This window comes from Nyctereutes procyonoides, unplaced genomic scaffold, assembly GCF_905146905.1.
Source record: "Nyctereutes procyonoides isolate TBG_1078 unplaced genomic scaffold, NYPRO_anot_genome, whole genome shotgun sequence".
NCBI lineage: Eukaryota > Metazoa > Chordata > Mammalia > Carnivora > Canidae > Nyctereutes > Nyctereutes procyonoides.
Window position 1 is genome coordinate 56,338,503 of NW_026575047.1, and position 26,032 is coordinate 56,364,534.

Sequence of the window (26,032 nt, forward strand, 5' to 3'; positions counted from 1 at the left end):
TGTCACGTGTTGCTGTTCTTGCTGAGGATCCCAGCCCCGACGTGGGAGTCCCTTTCGAGGGCAGTGGTGACTTTCCCTGCAGTGATGAGGACTCAGGACATGGACCCGGATGCGGCAGCCCGACTAACGGCGCGTGTTCCCAGAGGCCGAGCCCGTGAAGCACAATGGTGGTTGCGATGCCAGTTCCCTTGTCAGTAGCGCACCCCCGCTTCAGTCGGCTGTTCTTTGGCTCTCGGTGTAGCACGGGCACCACTTGCCTAGGGCTGTTCTGCCCGCACGCCAAGAGCCAAATTGTCATGTGTGTGGGACCAGTCGCCTGTCCGACCTTCGTGTGGCCACCTCTTCTCATAGGGCTTCGTGAAGGCCTGAGGCGTGCATCCATTACCTGAGGCCCGCTGCCCTCACAGGGCTCGTTGCCTTTCCCCGTGGCCGCTGAGGTTTCATGCTGCGCCCGGACCCGGCTCAGCTAATGGGGCGACGTAATCCACATCGACATCGCTTCGAAGGTCGAAAGTGGGTTTTTGGAGGAGAGTCCTTGTGCTGTGCTTTGCCAGAGGGCTTCGGACACGTGGTGTCTCAGGGCTTTGCAACGTCCCCTGAGGGCAGTCCCGTCATCTCATGCTATTACGTGGCAGGGTGTGAGGCCACGGATCCCCGGATTGCCCGTGTACTTTGCGCTGATGAACTCTAAACATGAGCTCCTGAGCCACGGATGGCCAGCCTGCCAGCCTGCCAGCCTGCCCTGCACACGCACACATGTGCACACCTGCTTGCTAAGAAACCCATAGAGTCACGCTGATGCACACACACTCAAACACACCCACAGAGGGCCCCACACAAACAGACGCATGCACATCCCCACTCATGGCGTGCGGTCTTACCAGAAACATTGTCATAGTCTAACAAGGAAATCCCTAGACACACAGGAGACAGAGGCACATCCCCTTGGGTCGGATGACGTGGGCCCGTTCCATCTCACTGATGAGCAGCTAGCCCTGTGGGACAGAGGGACAGCACAGGGAGATGCAAAGCTTCCCCCACAGAACCGTTTGGAACGCTCAGGCCATCTGAGCGCCTGGGTGGGTACGTCACGCATTCGCCTGATTTCTCCACACCTCCTCAGGTCCCGAGGCCTAGCTAGGCGTCCTGTGCACATGGAGAAGAAGACCTTCCTTTCCTTTCCACGGTGGTGTGGAGAGATGATGGCGGGCCCTGTGGAAGAAGAGTGGTCCAGGACGGGGAACCTGCACACGGATCACCAGAGGTAAGCTTTTGTTGTCTCAAAGTGTACTGATGGCACTAGAAGGTCCTGAGATGGCCTGCGGACCTGCCAGCTGGCTTGTGCTCCTGGCCATGCACGTTGGCTCTCCAGGAAGTTTGCCTAAGCCTGTTGCTCAGGGGCATTGCTGTGGATGGTCTCCAGGGTACTGGAGGGTGCTGAGGCCACCGGGAGACCCTAAGAGCTGTTCAGCCAGCGTAGTTCAATATACCAGGATGCCGAGAGAGTGCTTGGATCGATGATGACTCCCTCAATCTGCATTCCTTGGAAAAGCTGAACAAAATGAGTGAGAACTCCCTGCCGTCGTTCTCATCGCAACTGAGGTCCAGCACCTTGTCTCCCCCAGGGAAGGAAGGAGTGAGCGACAGCTTCACCTTCGTCGTGCCACACGCTTGCAACCACCACCACCAACACCACCACCACTACCACCACCACCACCAACACCACCATCTCCACCCAAGGGCCTTGGGATCAGAGAGCCTGGCGGAGGGCTGAGGGCCTAAAACAACGTGTGCTCTCCTTGGGTGGGAGTCCTCGACTTGGTGGTCCTCCATGACATGGCTGGGCTTTGGTGGTGTCTCAGACAGCCAGCAGCCAAGTGGTAGGAGTTGCGTTAGGTGGCTTTGGCAGGGCCTTGAGAGCATCTATGTCGGAGTACGTCGGCCAGGCCAAAGATTGAGCCAGTACTCCTGGTGGTGTGTGGTGCGCCCCCATTCGGGGCCAGACGCCGCCCGTGTACAGGTGGACTCCCGACCGGCAAGGAGCAATCTCTGTCCGAGGCCTCTGTCCCCCGTTCTCAGCTGAGAGCTGAACAGGGTTGCGGGAGGACAGGAAAGACACCAGATGGGTTCGGTGCATTTGATAGAGCCGTAATTCATGTGAGGCCAGACGAGGATGGAGACACACAACTCGCATGCACACACGAATACACATACAAACATACAGAAGCACGTATACAGTCACACACACACACACACACACACACACACACACACACACAGACACGCCAGGAAGTCCAGGAGAGCTCATGGTGTACGTTCAGGGCAGGAGTGTAGAAGCTTTGGTGGCCACTGGGAAGAATGGGAATGGCAGGGCCAAGGGCGTCTGGAGGAAACGTGTGTGTGGGCAGGGCAGCTGGTGGCCTCCCTACACCTGGATGCTGTCGGGAAAACCAAGGTGTCAGAGCTTTCTGAGCTGTTTGAGGCCCCACCACATTCCAACTTCCCCATGGGCTGTGATTTACGGCCTTAAGGGGCCGCCTGGCGATGGTGCCGAGGGCTCTGTCCGACCCGCCCCTGGCCACTCCTTTCCCAAAAAGGGTCTCTCCTGCGTGTCTACACTGTTCCTGGGATAGCCGTGCCGGCCATTGCCACCCTGGTTGTCCCAGCTGGGCCTTGCAGACTCTGGCCGTGCAGACCTTGCCTCCTGGGCTGCCGGGCTCCTGTGTAAAGGCATCCACCCAGGGCAGCCCTTGATCAGCATCCGGATTGGCTCCTTCCTGCTCTGTGGGCACAAGACTTCTGTGGGCCAGGCTGCAGACCTTGCAGGACAGGCCACAGGGACCCGATAGTAGGCAGGCGGAGCCTCTTGTCAAGGCTGTGGGGCTTGGCCCTTGTCCTCCTCTTCGTGGGAAGGCACTGGTTCTCCTTTATGTGTGCCTCTCACCGATAGTAATGTAGCCATGCCCCTGCACCAGAGTCTAAACACCACCTGTGCACCTGTGTTTAGCCTGTCTCTGCCAATGGACAGGCCCTCCTTTGAGTCCCACAATATAGATGCCTGTGAAGAGCGTGTCACGTGTTGCTGTTCTTGCTGAGGATCCCAGCCCCGACGTGGGAGTCCCTTTCGAGGGCAGTGGTGACTTTCCCTGCAGTGATGAGGACTCAGGACATGGACCCGGATGCGGCAGCCCGACTAACGGCGCGTGTTCCCAGAGGCCGAGCCCGTGAAGCACAATGGTGGTTGCGATGCCAGTTCCCTTGTCAGTAGCGCACCCCCGCTTCAGTCGGCTGTTCTTTGGCTCTCGGTGTAGCACGGGCACCACTTGCCTAGGGCTGTTCTGCCCGCACGCCAAGAGCCAAATTGTCATGTGTGTGGGACCAGTCGCCTGTCCGACCTTCGTGTGGCCACCTCTTCTCATAGGGCTTCGTGAAGGCCTGAGGCGTGCATCCATTACCTGAGGCCCGCTGCCCTCACAGGGCTCGTTGCCTTTCCCCGTGGCCGCTGAGGTTTCATGCTGCGCCCGGACCCGGCTCAGCTAATGGGGCGACGTAATCCACATCGACATCGCTTCGAAGGTCGAAAGTGGGTTTTTGGAGGAGAGTCCTTGTGCTGTGCTTTGCCAGAGGGCTTCGGACACGTGGTGTCTCAGGGCTTTGCAACGTCCCCTGAGGGCAGTCCCGTCATCTCATGCTATTACGTGGCAGGGTGTGAGGCCACGGATCCCCGGATTGCCCGTGTACTTTGCGCTGATGAACTCTAAACATGAGCTCCTGAGCCACGGATGGCCAGCCTGCCAGCCTGCCAGCCTGCCCTGCACACGCACACATGTGCACACCTGCTTGCTAAGAAACCCATAGAGTCACGCTGATGCACACACACTCAAACACACCCACAGAGGGCCCCACACAAACAGACGCATGCACATCCCCACTCATGGCGTGCGGTCTTACCAGAAACATTGTCATAGTCTAACAAGGAAATCCCTAGACACACAGGAGACAGAGGCACATCCCCTTGGGTCGGATGACGTGGGCCCGTTCCATCTCACTGATGAGCAGCTAGCCCTGTGGGACAGAGGGACAGCACAGGGAGATGCAAAGCTTCCCCCACAGAACCGTTTGGAACGCTCAGGCCATCTGAGCGCCTGGGTGGGTACGTCACGCATTCGCCTGATTTCTCCACACCTCCTCAGGTCCCGAGGCCTAGCTAGGCGTCCTGTGCACATGGAGAAGAAGACCTTCCTTTCCTTTCCACGGTGGTGTGGAGAGATGATGGCGGGCCCTGTGGAAGAAGAGTGGTCCAGGACGGGGAACCTGCACACGGATCACCAGAGGTAAGCTTTTGTTGTCTCAAAGTGTACTGATGGCACTAGAAGGTCCTGAGATGGCCTGCGGACCTGCCAGCTGGCTTGTGCTCCTGGCCATGCACGTTGGCTCTCCAGGAAGTTTGCCTAAGCCTGTTGCTCAGGGGCATTGCTGTGGATGGTCTCCAGGGTACTGGAGGGTGCTGAGGCCACCGGGAGACCCTAAGAGCTGTTCAGCCAGCGTAGTTCAATATACCAGGATGCCGAGAGAGTGCTTGGATCGATGATGACTCCCTCAATCTGCATTCCTTGGAAAAGCTGAACAAAATGAGTGAGAACTCCCTGCCGTCGTTCTCATCGCAACTGAGGTCCAGCACCTTGTCTCCCCCAGGGAAGGAAGGAGTGAGCGACAGCTTCACCTTCGTCGTGCCACACGCTTGCAACCACCACCACCAACACCACCACCACTACCACCACCACCACCAACACCACCATCTCCACCCAAGGGCCTTGGGATCAGAGAGCCTGGCGGAGGGCTGAGGGCCTAAAAAAACGTGTGCTCTCCTTGGGTGGGAGTCCTCGACTTGGTGGTCCTCCATGACATGGCTGGGCTTTGGTGGTGTCTCAGACAGCCAGCAGCCAAGTGGTAGGAGTTGCGTTAGGTGGCTTTGGCAGGGCCTTGAGAGCATCTATGTCGGAGTACGTCGGCCAGGCCAAAGATTGAGCCAGTACTCCTGGTGGTGTGTGGTGCGCCCCCATTCGGGGCCAGACGCCGCCCGTGTACAGGTGGACTCCCGACCGGCAAGGAGCAATCTCTGTCCGAGGCCTCTGTCCCCCGTTCTCAGCTGAGAGCTGAACAGGGTTGCGGGAGGACAGGAAAGACACCAGATGGGTTCGGTGCATTTGATAGAGCCGTAATTCATGTGAGGCCAGACGAGGATGGAGACACACAACTCGCATGCACACACGAATACACATACAAACATACAGAAGCACGTATACAGTCACACACACACACACACACACACACACACACACACACAGACACGCCAGGAAGTCCAGGAGAGCTCATGGTGTACGTTCAGGGCAGGAGTGTAGAAGCTTTGGTGGCCACTGGGAAGAATGGGAATGGCAGGGCCAAGGGCGTCTGGAGGAAACGTGTGTGTGGGCAGGGCAGCTGGTGGCCTCCCTACACCTGGATGCTGTCGGGAAAACCAAGGTGTCAGAGCTTTCTGAGCTGTTTGAGGCCCCACCACATTCCAACTTCCCCATGGGCTGTGATTTACGGCCTTAAGGGGCCGCCTGGCGATGGTGCCGAGGGCTCTGTCCGACCCGCCCCTGGCCACTCCTTTCCCAAAAAGGGTCTCTCCTGCGTGTCTACACTGTTCCTGGGATAGCCGTGCCGGCCATTGCCACCCTGGTTGTCCCAGCTGGGCCTTGCAGACCCTGGCCGTGCAGACCTTGCCTCCTGGGCTGCCGGGCTCCTGTGTAAAGGCATCCACCCAGGGCAGCCCTTGATCAGCATCCGGATTGGCTCCTTCCTGCTCTGTGGGCACAAGACTTCTGTGGGCCAGGCTGCAGACCTTGCAGGACAGGCCACAGGGACCCGATAGTAGGCAGGCGGAGCCTCTTGTCAAGGCTGTGGGGCTTGGCCCTTGTCCTCCTCTTCGTGGGAAGGCACTGGTTCTCCTTTATGTGTGCCTCTCACCGATAGTAATGTAGCCATGCCCCTGCACCAGAGTCTAAACACCACCTGTGCACCTGTGTTTAGCCTGTCTCTGCCAATGGACAGGCCCTCCTTTGAGTCCCACAATATAGATGCCTGTGAAGAGCGTGTCACGTGTTGCTGTTCTTGCTGAGGATCCCAGCCCCGACGTGGGAGTCCCTTTCGAGGGCAGTGGTGACTTTCCCTGCAGTGATGAGGACTCAGGACATGGACCCGGATGCGGCAGCCCGACTAACGGCGCGTGTTCCCAGAGGCCGAGCCCGTGAAGCACAATGGTGGTTGCGATGCCAGTTCCCTTGTCAGTAGCGCACCCCCGCTTCAGTCGGCTGTTCTTTGGCTCTCGGTGTAGCACGGGCACCACTTGCCTAGGGCTGTTCTGCCCGCACGCCAAGAGCCAAATTGTCATGTGTGTGGGACCAGTCGCCTGTCCGACCTTCGTGTGGCCACCTCTTCTCATAGGGCTTCGTGAAGGCCTGAGGCGTGCATCCATTACCTGAGGCCCGCTGCCCTCACAGGGCTCGTTGCCTTTCCCCGTGGCCGCTGAGGTTTCATGCTGCGCCCGGACCCGGCTCAGCTAATGGGGCGACGTAATCCACATCGACATCGCTTCGAAGGTCGAAAGTGGGTTTTTGGAGGAGAGTCCTTGTGCTGTGCTTTGCCAGAGGGCTTCGGACACGTGGTGTCTCAGGGCTTTGCAACGTCCCCTGAGGGCAGTCCCGTCATCTCATGCTATTACGTGGCAGGGTGTGAGGCCACGGATCCCCGGATTGCCCGTGTACTTTGCGCTGATGAACTCTAAACATGAGCTCCTGAGCCACGGATGGCCAGCCTGCCAGCCTGCCAGCCTGCCCTGCACACGCACACATGTGCACACCTGCTTGCTAAGAAACCCATAGAGTCACGCTGATGCACACACACTCAAACACACCCACAGAGGGCCCCACACAAACAGACGCATGCACATCCCCACTCATGGCGTGCGGTCTTACCAGAAACATTGTCATAGTCTAACAAGGAAATCCCTAGACACACAGGAGACAGAGGCACATCCCCTTGGGTCGGATGACGTGGGCCCGTTCCATCTCACTGATGAGCAGCTAGCCCTGTGGGACAGAGGGACAGCACAGGGAGATGCAAAGCTTCCCCCACAGAACCGTTTGGAACGCTCAGGCCGTCTGAGCGCCTGGGTGGGTACGTCACGCATTCGCCTGATTTCTCCACACCTCCTCAGGTCCCGAGGCCTAGCTAGGCGTCCTGTGCACATGGAGAAGAAGACCTTCCTTTCCTTTCCACGGTGGTGTGGAGAGATGATGGCGGGCCCTGTGGAAGAAGAGTGGTCCAGGACGGGGAACCTGCACACGGATCACCAGAGGTAAGCTTTTGTTGTCTCAAAGTGTACTGATGGCACTAGAAGGTCCTGAGATGGCCTGCGGACCTGCCAGCTGGCTTGTGCTCCTGGCCATGCACGTTGGCTCTCCAGGAAGTTTGCCTAAGCCTGTTGCTCAGGGGCATTGCTGTGGATGGTCTCCAGGGTACTGGAGGGTGCTGAGGCCACCGGGAGACCCTAAGAGCTGTTCAGCCAGCGTAGTTCAATATACCAGGATGCCGAGAGAGTGCTTGGATCGATGATGACTCCCTCAATCTGCATTCCTTGGAAAAGCTGAACAAAATGAGTGAGAACTCCCTGCCGTCGTTCTCATCGCAACTGAGGTCCAGCACCTTGTCTCCCCCAGGGAAGGAAGGAGTGAGCGACAGCTTCACCTTCGTCGTGCCACACGCTTGCAACCACCACCACCAACACCACCACCACTACCACCACCACCACCAACACCACCATCTCCACCCAAGGGCCTTGGGATCAGAGAGCCTGGCGGAGGGCTGAGGGCCTAAAAAAACGTGTGCTCTCCTTGGGTGGGAGTCCTCGACTTGGTGGTCCTCCATGACATGGCTGGGCTTTGGTGGTGTCTCAGACAGCCAGCAGCCAAGTGGTAGGAGTTGCGTTAGGTGGCTTTGGCAGGGCCTTGAGAGCATCTATGTCGGAGTACGTCGGCCAGGCCAAAGATTGAGCCAGTACTCCTGGTGGTGTGTGGTGCGCCCCCATTCGGGGCCAGACGCCGCCCGTGTACAGGTGGACTCCCGACCGGCAAGGAGCAATCTCTGTCCGAGGCCTCTGTCCCCCGTTCTCAGCTGAGAGCTGAACAGGGTTGCGGGAGGACAGGAAAGACACCAGATGGGTTCGGTGCATTTGATAGAGCCGTAATTCATGTGAGGCCAGACGAGGATGGAGACACACAACTCGCATGCACACACGAATACACATACAAACATACAGAAGCACGTATACAGTCACACACACACACACACACACACACACACACACACACAGACACGCCAGGAAGTCCAGGAGAGCTCATGGTGTACGTTCAGGGCAGGAGTGTAGAAGCTTTGGTGGCCACTGGGAAGAATGGGAATGGCAGGGCCAAGGGCGTCTGGAGGAAACGTGTGTGTGGGCAGGGCAGCTGGTGGCCTCCCTACACCTGGATGCTGTCGGGAAAACCAAGGTGTCAGAGCTTTCTGAGCTGTTTGAGGCCCCACCACATTCCAACTTCCCCATGGGCTGTGATTTACGGCCTTAAGGGGCCGCCTGGCGATGGTGCCGAGGGCTCTGTCCGACCCGCCCCTGGCCACTCCTTTCCCAAAAAGGGTCTCTCCTGCGTGTCTACACTGTTCCTGGGATAGCCGTGCCGGCCATTGCCACCCTGGTTGTCCCAGCTGGGCCTTGCAGACCCTGGCCGTGCAGACCTTGCCTCCTGGGCTGCCGGGCTCCTGTGTAAAGGCATCCACCCAGGGCAGCCCTTGATCAGCATCCGGATTGGCTCCTTCCTGCTCTGTGGGCACAAGACTTCTGTGGGCCAGGCTGCAGACCTTGCAGGACAGGCCACAGGGACCCGATAGTAGGCAGGCGGAGCCTCTTGTCAAGGCTGTGGGGCTTGGCCCTTGTCCTCCTCTTCGTGGGAAGGCACTGGTTCTCCTTTATGTGTGCCTCTCACCGATAGTAATGTAGCCATGCCCCTGCACCAGAGTCTAAACACCACCTGTGCACCTGTGTTTAGCCTGTCTCTGCCAATGGACAGGCCCTCCTTTGAGTCCCACAATATAGATGCCTGTGAAGAGCGTGTCACGTGTTGCTGTTCTTGCTGAGGATCCCAGCCCCGACGTGGGAGTCCCTTTCGAGGGCAGTGGTGACTTTCCCTGCAGTGATGAGGACTCAGGACATGGACCCGGATGCGGCAGCCCGACTAACGGCGCGTGTTCCCAGAGGCCGAGCCCGTGAAGCACAATGGTGGTTGCGATGCCAGTTCCCTTGTCAGTAGCGCACCCCCGCTTCAGTCGGCTGTTCTTTGGCTCTCGGTGTAGCACGGGCACCACTTGCCTAGGGCTGTTCTGCCCGCACGCCAAGAGCCAAATTGTCATGTGTGTGGGACCAGTCGCCTGTCCGACCTTCGTGTGGCCACCTCTTCTCATAGGGCTTCGTGAAGGCCTGAGGCGTGCATCCATTACCTGAGGCCCGCTGCCCTCACAGGGCTCGTTGCCTTTCCCCGTGGCCGCTGAGGTTTCATGCTGCGCCCGGACCCGGCTCAGCTAATGGGGCGACGTAATCCACATCGACATCGCTTCGAAGGTCGAAAGTGGGTTTTTGGAGGAGAGTCCTTGTGCTGTGCTTTGCCAGAGGGCTTCGGACACGTGGTGTCTCAGGGCTTTGCAACGTCCCCTGAGGGCAGTCCCGTCATCTCATGCTATTACGTGGCAGGGTGTGAGGCCACGGATCCCCGGATTGCCCGTGTACTTTGCGCTGATGAACTCTAAACATGAGCTCCTGAGCCACGGATGGCCAGCCTGCCAGCCTGCCAGCCTGCCCTGCACACGCACACATGTGCACACCTGCTTGCTAAGAAACCCATAGAGTCACGCTGATGCACACACACTCAAACACACCCACAGAGGGCCCCACACAAACAGACGCATGCACATCCCCACTCATGGCGTGCGGTCTTACCAGAAACATTGTCATAGTCTAACAAGGAAATCCCTAGACACACAGGAGACAGAGGCACATCCCCTTGGGTCGGATGACGTGGGCCCGTTCCATCTCACTGATGAGCAGCTAGCCCTGTGGGACAGAGGGACAGCACAGGGAGATGCAAAGCTTCCCCCACAGAACCGTTTGGAACGCTCAGGCCGTCTGAGCGCCTGGGTGGGTACGTCACGCATTCGCCTGATTTCTCCACACCTCCTCAGGTCCCGAGGCCTTGCTAGGCGTCCTGTGCACATGGAGAAGAAGACCTTCCTTTCCTTTCCACGGTGGTGTGGAGAGATGATGGCGGGCCCTGTGGAAGAAGAGTGGTCCAGGACGGGGAACCTGCACACGGATCACCAGAGGTAAGCTTTTGTTGTCTCAAAGTGTACTGATGGCACTAGAAGGTCCTGAGATGGCCTGCGGACCTGCCAGCTGGCTTGTGCTCCTGGCCATGCACGTTGGCTCTCCAGGAAGTTTGCCTAAGCCTGTTGCTCAGGGGCATTGCTGTGGATGGTCTCCAGGGTACTGGAGGGTGCTGAGGCCACCGGGAGACCCTAAGAGCTGTTCAGCCAGCGTAGTTCAATATACCAGGATGCCGAGAGAGTGCTTGGATCGATGATGACTCCCTCAATCTGCATTCCTTGGAAAAGCTGAACAAAATGAGTGAGAACTCCCTGCCGTCGTTCTCATCGCAACTGAGGTCCAGCACCTTGTCTCCCCCAGGGAAGGAAGGAGTGAGCGACAGCTTCACCTTCGTCGTGCCACACGCTTGCAACCACCACCACCAACACCACCACCACTACCACCACCACCACCAACACCACCATCTCCACCCAAGGGCCTTGGGATCAGAGAGCCTGGCGGAGGGCTGAGGGCCTAAAACAACGTGTGCTCTCCTTGGGTGGGAGTCCTCGACTTGGTGGTCCTCCCTGACATGGCTGGGCTTTGGTGGTGTCTCAGACAGCCAGCAGCCAAGTGGTAGGAGTTGCGTTAGGTGGCTTTGGCAGGGCCTTGAGAGCATCTATGTCGGAGTACGTCGGCCAGGCCAAAGATTGAGCCAGTACTCCTGGTGGTGTGTGGTGCGCCCCCATTCGGGGCCAGACGCCGCCCGTGTACAGGTGGACTCCCGACCGGCAAGGAGCAATCTCTGTCCGAGGCCTCTGTCCCCCGTTCTCAGCTGAGAGCTGAACAGGGTTGCGGGAGGACAGGAAAGACACCAGATGGGTTCGGTGCATTTGATAGAGCCGTAATTCATGTGAGGCCAGACGAGGATGGAGACACACAACTCGCATGCACACACGAATACACATACAAACATACAGAAGCACGTATACAGTCACACACACACACACACACACACACACACACACACACAGACACGCCAGGAAGTCCAGGAGAGCTCATGGTGTACGTTCAGGGCAGGAGTGTAGAAGCTTTGGTGGCCACTGGGAAGAATGGGAATGGCAGGGCCAAGGGCGTCTGGAGGAAACGTGTGTGTGGGCAGGGCAGCTGGTGGCCTCCCTACACCTGGATGCTGTCGGGAAAACCAAGGTGTCAGAGCTTTCTGAGCTGTTTGAGGCCCCACCACATTCCAACTTCCCCATGGGCTGTGATTTACGGCCTTAAGGGGCCGCCTGGCGATGGTGCCGAGGGCTCTGTCCGACCCGCCCCTGGCCACTCCTTTCCCAAAAAGGGTCTCTCCTGCGTGTCTACACTGTTCCTGGGATAGCCGTGCCGGCCATTGCCACCCTGGTTGTCCCAGCTGGGCCTTGCAGACCCTGGCCGTGCAGACCTTGCCTCCTGGGCTGCCGGGCTCCTGTGTAAAGGCATCCACCCAGGTCAGCCCTTGATCAGCATCCGGATTGGCTCCTTCCTGCTCTGTGGGCACAAGACTTCTGTGGGCCAGGCTGCAGACCTTGCAGGACAGGCCACAGGGACCCGATAGTAGGCAGGCGGAGCCTCTTGTCAAGGCTGTGGGGCTTGGCCCTTGTCCTCCTCTTCGTGGGAAGGCACTGGTTCTCCTTTATGTGTGCCTCTCACCGATAGTAATGTAGCCATGCCCCTGCACCAGAGTCTAAACACCACCTGTGCACCTGTGTTTAGCCTGTCTCTGCCAATGGACAGGCCCTCCTTTGAGTCCCACAATATAGATGCCTGTGAAGAGCGTGTCACGTGTTGCTGTTCTTGCTGAGGATCCCAGCCCCGACGTGGGAGTCCCTTTCGAGGGCAGTGGTGACTTTCCCTGCAGTGATGAGGACTCAGGACATGGACCCGGATGCGGCAGCCCGACTAACGGCGCGTGTTCCCAGAGGCCGAGCCCGTGAAGCACAATGGTGGTTGCGATGCCAGTTCCCTTGTCAGTAGCGCACCCCCGCTTCAGTCGGCTGTTCTTTGGCTCTCGGTGTAGCACGGGCACCACTTGCCTAGGGCTGTTCTGCCCGCACGCCAAGAGCCAAATTGTCATGTGTGTGGGACCAGTCGCCTGTCCGACCTTCGTGTGGCCACCTCTTCTCATAGGGCTTCGTGAAGGCCTGAGGCGTGCATCCATTACCTGAGGCCCGCTGCCCTCACAGGGCTCGTTGCCTTTCCCCGTGGCCGCTGAGGTTTCATGCTGCGCCCGGACCCGGCTCAGCTAATGGGGCGACGTAATCCACATCGACATCGCTTCGAAGGTCGAAAGTGGGTTTTTGGAGGAGAGTCCTTGTGCTGTGCTTTGCCAGAGGGCTTCGGACACGTGGTGTCTCAGGGCTTTGCAACGTCCCCTGAGGGCAGTCCCGTCATCTCATGCTATTACGTGGCAGGGTGTGAGGCCACGGATCCCCGGATTGCCCGTGTACTTTGCGCTGATGAACTCTAAACATGAGCTCCTGAGCCACGGATGGCCAGCCTGCCAGCCTGCCAGCCTGCCCTGCACACGCACACATGTGCACACCTGCTTGCTAAGAAACCCATAGAGTCACGCTGATGCACACACACTCAAACACACCCACAGAGGGCCCCACACAAACAGACGCATGCACATCCCCACTCATGGCGTGCGGTCTTACCAGAAACATTGTCATAGTCTAACAAGGAAATCCCTAGACACACAGGAGACAGAGGCACATCCCCTTGGGTCGGATGACGTGGGCCCGTTCCATCTCACTGATGAGCAGCTAGCCCTGTGGGACAGAGGGACAGCACAGGGAGATGCAAAGCTTCCCCCACAGAACCGTTTGGAACGCTCAGGCCGTCTGAGCGCCTGGGTGGGTACGTCACGCATTCGCCTGATTTCTCCACACCTCCTCAGGTCCCGAGGCCTTGCTAGGCGTCCTGTGCACATGGAGAAGAAGACCTTCCTTTCCTTTCCACGGTGGTGTGGAGAGATGATGGCGGGCCCTGTGGAAGAAGAGTGGTCCAGGACGGGGAACCTGCACACGGATCACCAGAGGTAAGCTTTTGTTGTCTCAAAGTGTACTGATGGCACTAGAAGGTCCTGAGATGGCCTGCGGACCTGCCAGCTGGCTTGTGCTCCTGGCCATGCACGTTGGCTCTCCAGGAAGTTTGCCTAAGCCTGTTGCTCAGGGGCATTGCTGTGGATGGTCTCCAGGGTACTGGAGGGTGCTGAGGCCACCGGAGACCCTAAGAGCTGTTCAGCCAGCGTAGTTCAATATACCAGGATGCCGAGAGAGTGCTTGGATCGATGATGACTCCCTCAATCTGCATTCCTTGGAAAAGCTGAACAAAATGAGTGAGAACTCCCTGCCGTCGTTCTCATCGCAACTGAGGTCCAGCACCTTGTCTCCCCCAGGGAAGGAAGGAGTGAGCGACAGCTTCACCTTCGTCGTGCCACACGCTTGCAACCACCACCACCAACACCACCACCACTACCACCACCACCACCAACACCACCATCTCCACCCAAGGGCCTTGGGATCAGAGAGCCTGGCGGAGGGCTGAGGGCCTAAAACAACGTGTGCTCTCCTTGGGTGGGAGTCCTCGACTTGGTGGTCCTCCCTGACATGGCTGGGCTTTGGTGGTGTCTCAGACAGCCAGCAGCCAAGTGGTAGGAGTTGCGTTAGGTGGCTTTGGCAGGGCCTTGAGAGCATCTATGTCGGAGTACGTCGGCCAGGCCAAAGATTGAGCCAGTACTCCTGGTGGTGTGTGGTGCGCCCCCATTCGGGGCCAGACGCCGCCCGTGTACAGGTGGACTCCCGACCGGCAAGGAGCAATCTCTGTCCGAGGCCTCTGTCCCCCGTTCTCAGCTGAGAGCTGAACAGGGTTGCGGGAGGACAGGAAAGACACCAGATGGGTTCGGTGCATTTGATAGAGCCGTAATTCATGTGAGGTCAGACGAGGATGGAGACACACAACTCGCATGCACACACGAATACACATACAAACATACAGAAGCACGTATACAGTCACACACACACACACACACACACACACACACACACACAGACACGCCAGGAAGTCCAGGAGAGCTCATGGTGTACGTTCAGGGCAGGAGTGTAGAAGCTTTGGTGGCCACTGGGAAGAATGGGAATGGCAGGGCCAAGGGCGTCTGGAGGAAACGTGTGTGTGGGCAGGGCAGCTGGTGGCCTCCCTACACCTGGATGCTGTCGGGAAAACCAAGGTGTCAGAGCTTTCTGAGCTGTTTGAGGCCCCACCACATTCCAACTTCCCCATGGGCTGTGATTTACGGCCTTAAGGGGCCGCCTGGCGATGGTGCCGAGGGCTCTGTCCGACCCGCCCCTGGCCACTCCTTTCCCAAAAAGGGTCTCTCCTGCGTGTCTACACTGTTCCTGGGATAGCCGTGCCGGCCATTGCCACCCTGGTTGTCCCAGCTGGGCCTTGCAGACCCTGGCCGTGCAGACCTTGCCTCCTGGGCTGCCGGGCTCCTGTGTAAAGGCATCCACCCAGGTCAGCCCTTGATCAGCATCCGGATTGGCTCCTTCCTGCTCTGTGGGCACAAGACTTCTGTGGGCCAGGCTGCAGACCTTGCAGGACAGGCCACAGGGACCCGATAGTAGGCAGGCGGAGCCTCTTGTCAAGGCTGTGGGGCTTGGCCCTTGTCCTCCTCTTCGTGGGAAGGCACTGGTTCTCCTTTATGTGTGCCTCTCACCGATAGTAATGTAGCCATGCCCCTGCACCAGAGTCTAAACACCACCTGTGCACCTGTGTTTAGCCTGTCTCTGCCAATGGACAGGCCCTCCTTTGAGTCCCACAATATAGATGCCTGTGAAGAGCGTGTCACGTGTTGCTGTTCTTGCTGAGGATCCCAGCCCCGACGTGGGAGTCCCTTTCGAGGGCAGTGGTGACTTTCCCTGCAGTGATGAGGACTCAGGACATGGACCCGGATGCGGCAGCCCGACTAACGGCGCGTGTTCCCAGAGGCCGAGCCCGTGAAGCACAATGGTGGTTGCGATGCCAGTTCCCTTGTCAGTAGCGCACCCCCGCTTCAGTCGGCTGTTCTTTGGCTCTCGGTGTAGCACGGGCACCACTTGCCTAGGGCTGTTCTGCCCGCACGCCAAGAGCCAAATTGTCATGTGTGTGGGACCAGTCGCCTGTCCGACCTTCGTGTGGCCACCTCTTCTCATAGGGCTTCGTGAAGGCCTGAGGCGTGCATCCATTACCTGAGGCCCGCTGCCCTCACAGGGCTCGTTGCCTTTCCCCGTGGCCGCTGAGGTTTCATGCTGCGCCCGGACCCGGCTCAGCTAATGGGGCGACGTAATCCACATCGACATCGCTTCGAAGGTCGAAAGTGGGTTTTTGGAGGAGAGTCCTTGTGCTGTGCTTTGCCAGAGGGCTTCGGACACGTGGTGTCTCAGGGCTTTGCAACGTCCCCTGAGGGCAGTCCCGTCATCTCATGCTATTACGTGGCAGGGTGTGAGGCCACGGATCCCCGGATTGCCCGTGTACTTTGCGCTGATGAACTCTAAACATGAGCTCCTGAGCCACGGATGGCCAGCCTGCCAGCCTGCCAGCCTGCCCTGCACACGCACACATGTGCACACCTGCTTGCTAAGAAACCCATAGAGTCACGCTGATGCACACACACTCAAACACACCCACAGAGGGCCCCACACAAACAGACGCATGCACATCCCCACTCATGGCGTGCGGTCTTACCAGAAACATTGTCATAGTCTAACAAGGAAATCCCTAGACACACAGGAGACAGAGGCACATCCCCTTGGGTCGGATGACGTGGGCCCGTTCCATCTCACTGATGAGCAGCTAGCCCTGTGGGACAGAGGGACAGCACAGGGAGATGCAAAGCTTCCCCCACAGAACCGTTTGGAACGCTCAGGCCGTCTGAGCGCCTGGGTGGGTACGTCACGCATTCGCCTGATTTCTCCACACCTCCTCAGGTCCCGAGGCCTTGCTAGGCGTCCTGTGCACATGGAGAAGAAGACCTTCCTTTCCTTTCCACGGTGGTGTGGAGAGATGATGGCGGGCCCTGTGGAAGAAGAGTGGTCCAGGACGGGGAACCTGCACACGGATCACCAGAGGTAAGCTTTTGTTGTCTCAAAGTGTACTGATGGCACTAGAAGGTCCTGAGATGGCCTGCGGACCTGCCAGCTGGCTTGTGCTCCTGGCCATGCACGTTGGCTCTCCAGGAAGTTTGCCTAAGCCTGTTGCTCAGGGGCATTGCTGTGGATGGTCTCCAGGGTACTGGAGGGTGCTGAGGCCACCGGAGACCCTAAGAGCTGTTCAGCCAGCGTAGTTCAATATACCAGGATGCCGAGAGAGTGCTTGGATCGATGATGACTCCCTCAATCTGCATTCCTTGGAAAAGCTGAACAAAATGAGTGAGAACTCCCTGCCGTCGTTCTCATCGCAACTGAGGTCCAGCACCTTGTCTCCCCCAGGGAAGGAAGGAGTGAGCGACAGCTTCACCTTCGTCGTGCCACACGCTTGCAACCACCACCACCAACACCACCACCACTACCACCACCACCACCAACACCACCATCTCCACCCAAGGGCCTTGGGATCAGAGAGCCTGGCGGAGGGCTGAGGGCCTAAAACAACGTGTGCTCTCCTTGGGTGGGAGTCCTCGACTTGGTGGTCCTCCCTGACATGGCTGGGCTTTGGTGGTGTCTCAGACAGCCAGCAGCCAAGTGGTAGGAGTTGCGTTAGGTGGCTTTGGCAGGGCCTTGAGAGCATCTATGTTGGAGTACGTCGGCCAGGCCAAAGATTGAGCCAGTACTCCTGGTGGTGTGTGGTGCGCCCCCATTCGGGGCCAGACGCCGCCCGTGTACAGGTGGACTCCCGACCGGCAAGGAGCAATCTCTGTCCGAGGCCTCTGTCCCCCGTTCTCAGCTGAGAGCTGAACAGGGTTGCGGGAGGACAGGAAAGACACCAGATGGGTTCGGTGCATTTGATAGAGCCGTAATTCATGTGAGGTCAGACGAGGATGGAGACACACAACTCGCATGCACACACGAATACACATACAAACATACAGAAGCACGTATACAGTCACACACACACACACACACACACACACACACACACACAGACACGCCAGGAAGTCCAGGAGAGCTCATGGTGTACGTTCAGGGCAGGAGTGTAGAAGCTTTGGTGGCCACTGGGAAGAATGGGAATGGCAGGGCCAAGGGCGTCTGGAGGAAACGTGTGTGTGGGCAGGGCAGCTGGTGGCCTCCCTACACCTGGATGCTGTCGGGAAAACCAAGGTGTCAGAGCTTTCTGAGCTGTTTGAGGCCCCACCACATTCCAACTTCCCCATGGGCTGTGATTTACGGCCTTAAGGGGCCGCCTGGCGATGGTGCCGAGGGCTCTGTCCGACCCGCCCCTGGCCACTCCTTTCCCAAAAAGGGTCTCTCCTGCGTGTCTACACTGTTCCTGGGATAGCCGTGCCGGCCATTGCCACCCTGGTTGTCCCAGCTGGGCCTTGCAGACCCTGGCCGTGCAGACCTTGCCTCCTGGGCTGCCGGGCTCCTGTGTAAAGGCATCCACCCAGGTCAGCCCTTGATCAGCATCCGGATTGGCTCCTTCCTGCTCTGTGGGCACAAGACTTCTGTGGGCCAGGCTGCAGACCTTGCAGGACAGGCCACAGGGACCCGATAGTAGGCAGGCGGAGCCTCTTGTCAAGGCTGTGGGGCTTGGCCCTTGTCCTCCTCTTCGTGGGAAGGCACTGGTTCTCCTTTATGTGTGCCTCTCACCGATAGTAATGTAGCCATGCCCCTGCACCAGAGTCTAAACACCACCTGTGCACCTGTGTTTAGCCTGTCTCTGCCAATGGACAGGCCCTCCTTTGAGTCCCACAATATAGATGCGTGTGAAGAGCGTGTCACGTGTTGCTGTTCTTGCTGAGGATCCCAGCCCCGACGTGGGAGTCCCTTTCGAGGGCAGTGGTGACTTTCCCTGCAGTGATGAGGACTCAGGACATGGACCCGGATGCGGCAGCCCGACTAACGGCGCGTGTTCCCAGAGGCCGAGCCCGTGAAGCACAATGGTGGTTGCGATGCCAGTTCCCTTGTCAGTAGCGCACCCCCGCTTCAGTCGGCTGTTCTTTGGCTCTCGGTGTAGCACGGGCACCACTTGCCTAGGGCTGTTCTGCCCGCACGCCAAGAGCCAAATTGTCATGTGTGTGGGACCAGTCGCCTGTCCGACCTTCGTGTGGCCACCTCTTCTCATAGGGCTTCGTGAAGGCCTGAGGCGTGCATCCATTACCTGAGGCCCGCTGCCCTCACAGGGCTCGTTGCCTTTCCCCGTGGCCGCTGAGGTTTCATGCTGCGCCCGGACCCGGCTCAGCTAATGGGGCGACGTAATCCACATCGACATCGCTTCGAAGGTCGAAAGTGGGTTTTTGGAGGAGAGTCCTTGTGCTGTGCTTTGCCAGAGGGCTTCGGACACGTGGTGTCTCAGGGCTTTGCAACGTCCCCTGAGGGCAGTCCCGTCATCTCATGCTATTACGTGGCAGGGTGTGAGGCCACGGATCCCCGGATTGCCCGTGTACTTTGCGCTGATGAACTCTAAACATGAGCTCCTGAGCCACGGATGGCCAGCCTGCCAGCCTGCCAGCCTGCCCTGCACACGCACACATGTGCACACCTGCTTGCTAAGAAACCCATAGAGTCACGCTGATGCACACACACTCAAACACACCCACAGAGGGCCCCACACAAACAGACGCATGCACATCCCCACTCATGGCGTGCGGTCTTACCAGAAACATTGTCATAGTCTAACAAGGAAATCCCTAGACACACAGGAGACAGAGGCACATCCCCTTGGGTCGGATGACGTGGGCCCGTTCCATCTCACTGATGAGCAGCTAGCCCTGTGGGACAGAGGGACAGCACAGGGAGATGCAAAGCTTCCCCCACAGAACCGTTTGGAACGCTCAGGCCGTCTGAGCGCCTGGGTGGGTACGTCACGCATTCGCCTGATTTCTCCACACCTCCTCAGGTCCCGAGGCCTTGCTAGGCGTCCTGTGCACATGGAGAAGAAGACCTTCCTTTCCTTTCCACGGTGGTGTGGAGAGATGATGGCGGGCCCTGTGGAAGAAGAGTGGTCCAGGACGGGGAACCTGCACACGGATCACCAGAGGTAAGCTTTTGTTGTCTCAAAGTGTACTGATGGCACTAGAAGGTCCTGAGATGGCCTGCGGACCTGCCAGCTGGCTTGTGCTCCTGGCCATGCACGTTGGCTCTCCAGGAAGTTTGCCTAAGCCTGTTGCTCAGGGGCATTGCTGTGGATGGTCTCCAGGGTACTGGAGGGTGCTGAGGCCACCGGAGACCCTAAGAGCTGTTCAGCCAGCGTAGTTCAATATACCAGGATGCCGAGAGAGTGCTTGGATCGATGATGACTCCCTCAATCTGCATTCCTTGGAAAAGCTGAACAAAATGAGTGAGAACTCCCTGCCGTCGTTCTCATCGCAACTGAGGTCCAGCACCTTGTCTCCCCCAGGGAAGGAAGGAGTGAGCGACAGCTTCACCTTCGTCGTGCCACACGCTTGCAACCACCACCACCAACACCACCACCACTACCACCACCACCACCAACACCACCATCTCCACCCAAGGGCCTTGGGATCAGAGAGCCTGGCGGAGGGCTGAGGGCCTAAAACAACGTGTGCTCTCCTTGGGTGGGAGTCCTCGACTTGGTGGTCCTCCCTGACATGGCTGGGCTTTGGTGGTGTCTCAGACAGCCAGCAGCCAAGTGGTAGGAGTTGCGTTAGGTGGCTTTGGCAGGGCCTTGAGAGCATCTATGTTGGAGTACGTCGGCCAGGCCAAAGATTGAGCCAGTACTCCTGGTGGTGTGTGGTGCGCCCCCATTCGGGGCCAGACGCCGCCCGTGTACAGGTGGACTCCCGACCGGCAAGGAGCAATCTCTGTCCGAGGCCTCTGTCCCCCGTTCTCAGCTGAGAGCTGAACAGGGTTGCGGGAGGACAGGAAAGACACCAGATGGGTTCGGTGCATTTGATAGAGCCGTAATTCATGTGAGGTCAGACGAGGATGGAGACACACAACTCGCATGCACACACGAATACACATACAAACATACAGAAGCACGTATACAGTCACACACACACACACACACACACACACACACACACACAGACACGCCAGGAAGTCCAGGAGAGCTCATGGTGTACGTTCAGGGCAGGAGTGTAGAAGCTTTGGTGGCCACTGGGAAGAATGGGAATGGCAGGGCCAAGGGCGTCTGGAGGAAACGTGTGTGTGGGCAGGGCAGCTGGTGGCCTCCCTACACCTGGATGCTGTCGGGAAAACCAAGGTGTCAGAGCTTTCTGAGCTGTTTGAGGCCCCACCACATTCCAACTTCCCCATGGGCTGTGATTTACGGCCTTAAGGGGCCGCCTGGCGATGGTGCCGAGGGCTCTGTCCGACCCGCCCCTGGCCACTCCTTTCCCAAAAAGGGTCTCTCCTGCGTGTCTACACTGTTCCTGGGATAGCCGTGCCGGCCATTGCCACCCTGGTTGTCCCAGCTGGGCCTTGCAGACCCTGGCCGTGCAGACCTTGCCTCCTGGGCTGCCGGGCTCCTGTGTAAAGGCATCCACCCAGGTCAGCCCTTGATCAGCATCCGGATTGGCTCCTTCCTGCTCTGTGGGCACAAGACTTCTGTGGGCCAGGCTGCAGACCTTGCAGGACAGGCCACAGGGACCCGATAGTAGGCAGGCGGAGCCTCTTGTCAAGGCTGTGGGGCTTGGCCCTTGTCCTCCTCTTCGTGGGAAGGCACTGGTTCTCCTTTATGTGTGCCTCTCACCGATAGTAATGTAGCCATGCCCCTGCACCAGAGTCTAAACACCACCTGTGCACCTGTGTTTAGCCTGTCTCTGCCAATGGACAGGCCCTCCTTTGAGTCCCACAATATAGATGCCTGTGAAGAGCGTGTCACGTGTTGCTGTTCTTGCTGAGGATCCCAGCCCCGACGTGGGAGTCCCTTTCGAGGGCAGTGGTGACTTTCCCTGCAGTGATGAGGACTCAGGACATGGACCCGGATGCGGCAGCCCGACTAACGGCGCGTGTTCCCAGAGGCCGAGCCCGTGAAGCACAATGGTGGTTGCGATGCCAGTTCCCTTGTCAGTAGCGCACCCCCGCTTCAGTCGGCTGTTCTTTGGCTCTCGGTGTAGCACGGGCACCACTTGCCTAGGGCTGTTCTGCCCGCACGCCAAGAGCCAAATTGTCATGTGTGTGGGACCAGTCGCCTGTCCGACCTTCGTGTGGCCACCTCTTCTCATAGGGCTTCGTGAAGGCCTGAGGCGTGCATCCATTACCTGAGGCCCGCTGCCCTCACAGGGCTCGTTGCCTTTCCCCGTGGCCGCTGAGGTTTCATGCTGCGCCCGGACCCGGCTCAGCTAATGGGGCGACGTAATCCACATCGACATCGCTTCGAAGGTCGAAAGTGGGTTTTTGGAGGAGAGTCCTTGTGCTGTGCTTTGCCAGAGGGCTTCGGACACGTGGTGTCTCAGGGCTTTGCAACGTCCCCTGAGGGCAGTCCCGTCATCTCATGCTATTACGTGGCAGGGTGTGAGGCCACGGATCCCCGGATTGCCCGTGTACTTTGCGCTGATGAACTCTAAACATGAGCTCCTGAGCCACGGATGGCCAGCCTGCCAGCCTGCCAGCCTGCCCTGCACACGCACACATGTGCACACCTGCTTGCTAAGAAACCCATAGAGTCACGCTGATGCACACACACTCAAACACACCCACAGAGGGCCCCACACAAACAGACGCATGCACATCCCCACTCATGGCGTGCGGTCTTACCAGAAACATTGTCATAGTCTAACAAGGAAATCCCTAGACACACAGGAGACAGAGGCACATCCCCTTGGGTCGGATGACGTGGGCCCGTTCCATCTCACTGATGAGCAGCTAGCCCTGTGGGACAGAGGGACAGCACAGGGAGATGCAAAGCTTCCCCCACAGAACCGTTTGGAACGCTCAGGCCGTCTGAGCGCCTGGGTGGGTACGTCACGCATTCGCCTGATTTCTCCACACCTCCTCAGGTCCCGAGGCCTTGCTAGGCGTCCTGTGCACATGGAGAAGAAGACCTTCCTTTCCTTTCCACGGTGGTGTGGAGAGATGATGGCGGGCCCTGTGGAAGAAGAGTGGTCCAGGACGGGGAACCTGCACACGGATCACCAGAGGTAAGCTTTTGTTGTCTCAAAGTGTACTGATGGCACTAGAAGGTCCTGAGATGGCCTGCGGACCTGCCAGCTGGCTTGTGCTCCTGGCCATGCACGTTGGCTCTCCAGGAAGTTTGCCTAAGCCTGTTGCTCAGGGGCATTGCTGTGGATGGTCTCCAGGGTACTGGAGGGTGCTGAGGCCACCGGGAGACCCTAAGAGCTGTTCAGCCAGCGTAGTTCAATATACCAGGATGCCGAGAGAGTGCTTGGATCGATGATGACTCCCTCAATCTGCATTCCTTGGAAAAGCTGAACAAAATGAGTGAGAACTCCCTGCCGTCGTTCTCATCGCAACTGAGGTCCAGCACCTTGTCTCCCCCAGGGAAGGAAGGAGTGAGCGACAGCTTCACCTTCGTCGTGCCACACGCTTGCAACCACCACCACCAACACCACCACCACTACCACCACCACCACCAACACCACCATCTCCACCCAAGGGCCTTGGGATCAGAGAGCCTGGCGGAGGGCTGAGGGCCTAAAACAACGTGTGCTCTCCTTGGGTGGGAGTCCTCGACTTGGTGGTCCTCCCTGACATGGCTGGGCTTTGGTGGTGTCTCAGACAGCCAGCAGCCAAGTGGTAGGAGTTGCGTTAGGTGGCTTTGGCAGGGCCTTGAGAGCATCTATGTTGGAGTACGTCGGCCAGGCCAAAGATTGAGCCAGTACTCCTGGTGGTGTGTGGTGCGCCCCCATTCGGGGCCAGACGCCGCCCGTGTACAGGTGGACTCCCGACCGGCAAGGAGCAATCTCTGTCCGAGGCCTCTGTCCCCCGTTCTCAGCTGAGAGCTGAACAGGGTTGCGGGAGGACAGGAAAGACACCAGATGGGTTCGGTGCATTTGATAGAGCCGTAATTCATGTGAGGTCAGACGAGGATGGAGACACACAACTCGCATGCACACACGAATACACATACAAACATACAGAAGCACGTATACAGTCACACACACACACACACACACACACACACACACACACAGACACGCCAGGAAGTCCAGGAGAGCTCATGGTGTACGTTCAGGGCAGGAGTGTAGAAGCTTTGGTGGCCACTGGGAAGAATGGGAATGGCAGGGCCAAGGGCGTCTGGAGGAAACGTGTGTGTGGGCAGGGCAGCTGGTGGCCTCCCTACACCTGGATGCTGTCGGGAAAACCAAGGTGTCAGAGCTTTCTGAGCTGTTTGAGGCCCCACCACATTCCAACTTCCCCATGGGCTGTGATTTACGGCCTTAAGGGGCCGCCTGGCGATGGTGCCGAGGGCTCTGTCCGACCCGCCCCTGGCCACTCCTTTCCCAAAAAGGGTCTCTCCTGCGTGTCTACACTGTTCCTGGGATAGCCGTGCCGGCCATTGCCACCCTGGTTGTCCCAGCTGGGCCTTGCAGACCCTGGCCGTGCAGACCTTGCCTCCTGGGCTGCCGGGCTCCTGTGTAAAGGCATCCACCCAGGTCAGCCCTTGATCAGCATCCGGATTGGCTCCTTCCTGCTCTGTGGGCACAAGACTTCTGTGGGCCAGGCTGCAGACCTTGCAGGACAGGCCACAGGGACCCGATAGTAGGCAGGCGGAGCCTCTTGTCAAGGCTGTGGGGCTTGGCCCTTGTCCTCCTCTTCGTGGGAAGGCACTGGTTCTCCTTTATGTGTGCCTCTCACCGATAGTAATGTAGCCATGCCCCTGCACCAGAGTCTAAACACCACCTGTGCACCTGTGTTTAGCCTGTCTCTGCCAATGGACAGGCCCTCCTTTGAGTCCCACAATATAGATGCCTGTGAAGAGCGTGTCACGTGTTGCTGTTCTTGCTGAGGATCCCAGCCCCGACGTGGGAGTCCCTTTCGAGGGCAGTGGTGACTTTCCCTGCAGTGATGAGGACTCAGGACATGGACCCGGATGCGGCAGCCCGACTAACGGCGCGTGTTCCCAGAGGCCGAGCCCGTGAAGCACAATGGTGGTTGCGATGCCAGTTCCCTTGTCAGTAGCGCACCCCCGCTTCAGTCGGCTGTTCTTTGGCTCTCGGTGTAGCACGGGCACCACTTGCCTAGGGCTGTTCTGCCCGCACGCCAAGAGCCAATTTGTCATGTGTGTGGGACCAGTCGCCTGTCCGACCTTCGTGTGGCCACCTCTTCTCATAGGGCTTCGTGAAGGCCTGAGGCGTGCATCCATTACCTGAGGCCCGCTGCCCTCACAGGGCTCGTTGCCTTTCCCCGTGGCCGCTGAGGTTTCATGCTGCGCCCGGACCCGGCTCAGCTAATGGGGCGACGTAATCCACATCGACATCGCTTCGAAGGTCGAAAGTGGGTTTTTGGAGGAGAGTCCTTGTGCTGTGCTTTGCCAGAGGGCTTCGGACACGTGGTGTCTCAGGGCTTTGCAACGTCCCCTGAGGGCAGTCCCGTCATCTCATGCTATTACGTGGCAGGGTGTGAGGCCACGGATCCCCGGATTGCCCGTGTACTTTGCGCTGATGAACTCTAAACATGAGCTCCTGAGCCACGGATGGCCAGCCTGCCAGCCTGCCAGCCTGCCCTGCACACGCACACATGTGCACACCTGCTTGCTAAGAAACCCATAGAGTCACGCTGATGCACACACACTCAAACACACCCACAGAGGGCCCCACACAAACAGACGCATGCACATCCCCACTCATGGCGTGCGGTCTTACCAGAAACATTGTCATAGTCTAACAAGGAAATCCCTAGACACACAGGAGACAGAGGCACATCCCCTTGGGTCGGATGACGTGGGCCCGTTCCATCTCACTGATGAGCAGCTAGCCCTGTGGGACAGAGGGACAGCACAGGGAGATGCAAAGCTTCCCCCACAGAACCGTTTGGAACGCTCAGGCCGTCTGAGCGCCTGGGTGGGTACGTCACGCATTCGCCTGATTTCTCCACACCTCCTCAGGTCCCGAGGCCTTGCTAGGCGTCCTGTGCACATGGAGAAGAAGACCTTCCTTTCCTTTCCACGGTGGTGTGGAGAGATGATGGCGGGCCCTGTGGAAGAAGAGTGGTCCAGGACGGGGAACCTGCACACGGATCACCAGAGGTAAGCTTTTGTTGTCTCAAAGTGTACTGATGGCACTAGAAGGTCCTGAGATGGCCTGCGGACCTGCCAGCTGGCTTGTGCTCCTGGCCATGCACGTTGGCTCTCCAGGAAGTTTGCCTAAGCCTGTTGCTCAGGGGCATTGCTGTGGATGGTCTCCAGGGTACTGGAGGGTGCTGAGGCCACCGGGAGACCCTAAGAGCTGTTCAGCCAGCGTAGTTCAATATA

General features: G+C 58.4%; 1 protein-coding gene and 8 non-coding genes across 9 annotated transcripts; all 9 read left to right on the top strand.

Moving 5' to 3' along the window:
- Window positions 1-243: 243 nt before the first annotated feature.
- Window positions 244-10,474, top strand: LOC129510218 (uncharacterized). Its single transcript, XM_055326190.1, has 5 exons — window positions 244-513; window positions 1,124-1,264; window positions 4,194-4,334; window positions 7,262-7,402; window positions 10,330-10,474. Exons 1-5 carry the CDS (start codon window positions 443-445, stop codon window positions 10,472-10,474), a joined length of 639 nt encoding a protein of 212 aa, XP_055182165.1. The 5' UTR covers window positions 244-442.
- On the top strand, window positions 1,512-1,606 carry LOC129510694 (small nucleolar RNA SNORD116). Its single transcript, XR_008664662.1, has one exon. It is a non-coding gene; the product is annotated as a small nucleolar RNA SNORD116 (small nucleolar RNA).
- Window positions 4,582-4,676, top strand: LOC129510695 (small nucleolar RNA SNORD116). The gene has a single exon (XR_008664663.1). It is a non-coding gene; the product is annotated as a small nucleolar RNA SNORD116 (small nucleolar RNA).
- Window positions 7,650-7,744, top strand: LOC129510696 (small nucleolar RNA SNORD116). Its single transcript, XR_008664664.1, has one exon. It is a non-coding gene; the product is annotated as a small nucleolar RNA SNORD116 (small nucleolar RNA).
- Window positions 10,475-10,717: 243 nt separating the features above from the next.
- Window positions 10,718-10,812, top strand: LOC129510697 (small nucleolar RNA SNORD116). Its single transcript, XR_008664665.1, has one exon. It is a non-coding gene; the product is annotated as a small nucleolar RNA SNORD116 (small nucleolar RNA).
- A 2,972-nt stretch (window positions 10,813-13,784) lies between these two features.
- On the top strand, window positions 13,785-13,879 carry LOC129510698 (small nucleolar RNA SNORD116). Its single transcript, XR_008664666.1, has one exon. It is a non-coding gene; the product is annotated as a small nucleolar RNA SNORD116 (small nucleolar RNA).
- Window positions 13,880-16,851: 2,972 nt separating this feature from the next.
- Window positions 16,852-16,946, top strand: LOC129510699 (small nucleolar RNA SNORD116). The gene has a single exon (XR_008664667.1). It is a non-coding gene; the product is annotated as a small nucleolar RNA SNORD116 (small nucleolar RNA).
- A 2,972-nt stretch (window positions 16,947-19,918) lies between these two features.
- On the top strand, window positions 19,919-20,013 carry LOC129510700 (small nucleolar RNA SNORD116). The gene has a single exon (XR_008664668.1). It is a non-coding gene; the product is annotated as a small nucleolar RNA SNORD116 (small nucleolar RNA).
- A 2,973-nt stretch (window positions 20,014-22,986) lies between these two features.
- On the top strand, window positions 22,987-23,081 carry LOC129510701 (small nucleolar RNA SNORD116). Its single transcript, XR_008664669.1, has one exon. It is a non-coding gene; the product is annotated as a small nucleolar RNA SNORD116 (small nucleolar RNA).
- Window positions 23,082-26,032: the final 2,951 nt, after the last annotated feature.

Coding starts and splice junctions, on each gene's coding strand:
- LOC129510218 (XM_055326190.1), top strand. CDS start 443: ATGCTGCGCCCGGACCCGGCTCAGCTAATGGGGCGACGTAATCCACAT. Junction 514..1,123: donor CATCGCTTCGAAGGTCGAAA/GTGGGTTTTTGG, acceptor ACACCTCCTCAG/GTCCCGAGGCCTAGCTAGGC. Junction 7,403..10,329: donor CTGCACACGGATCACCAGAG/GTAAGCTTTTGT, acceptor ACACCTCCTCAG/GTCCCGAGGCCTTGCTAGGC.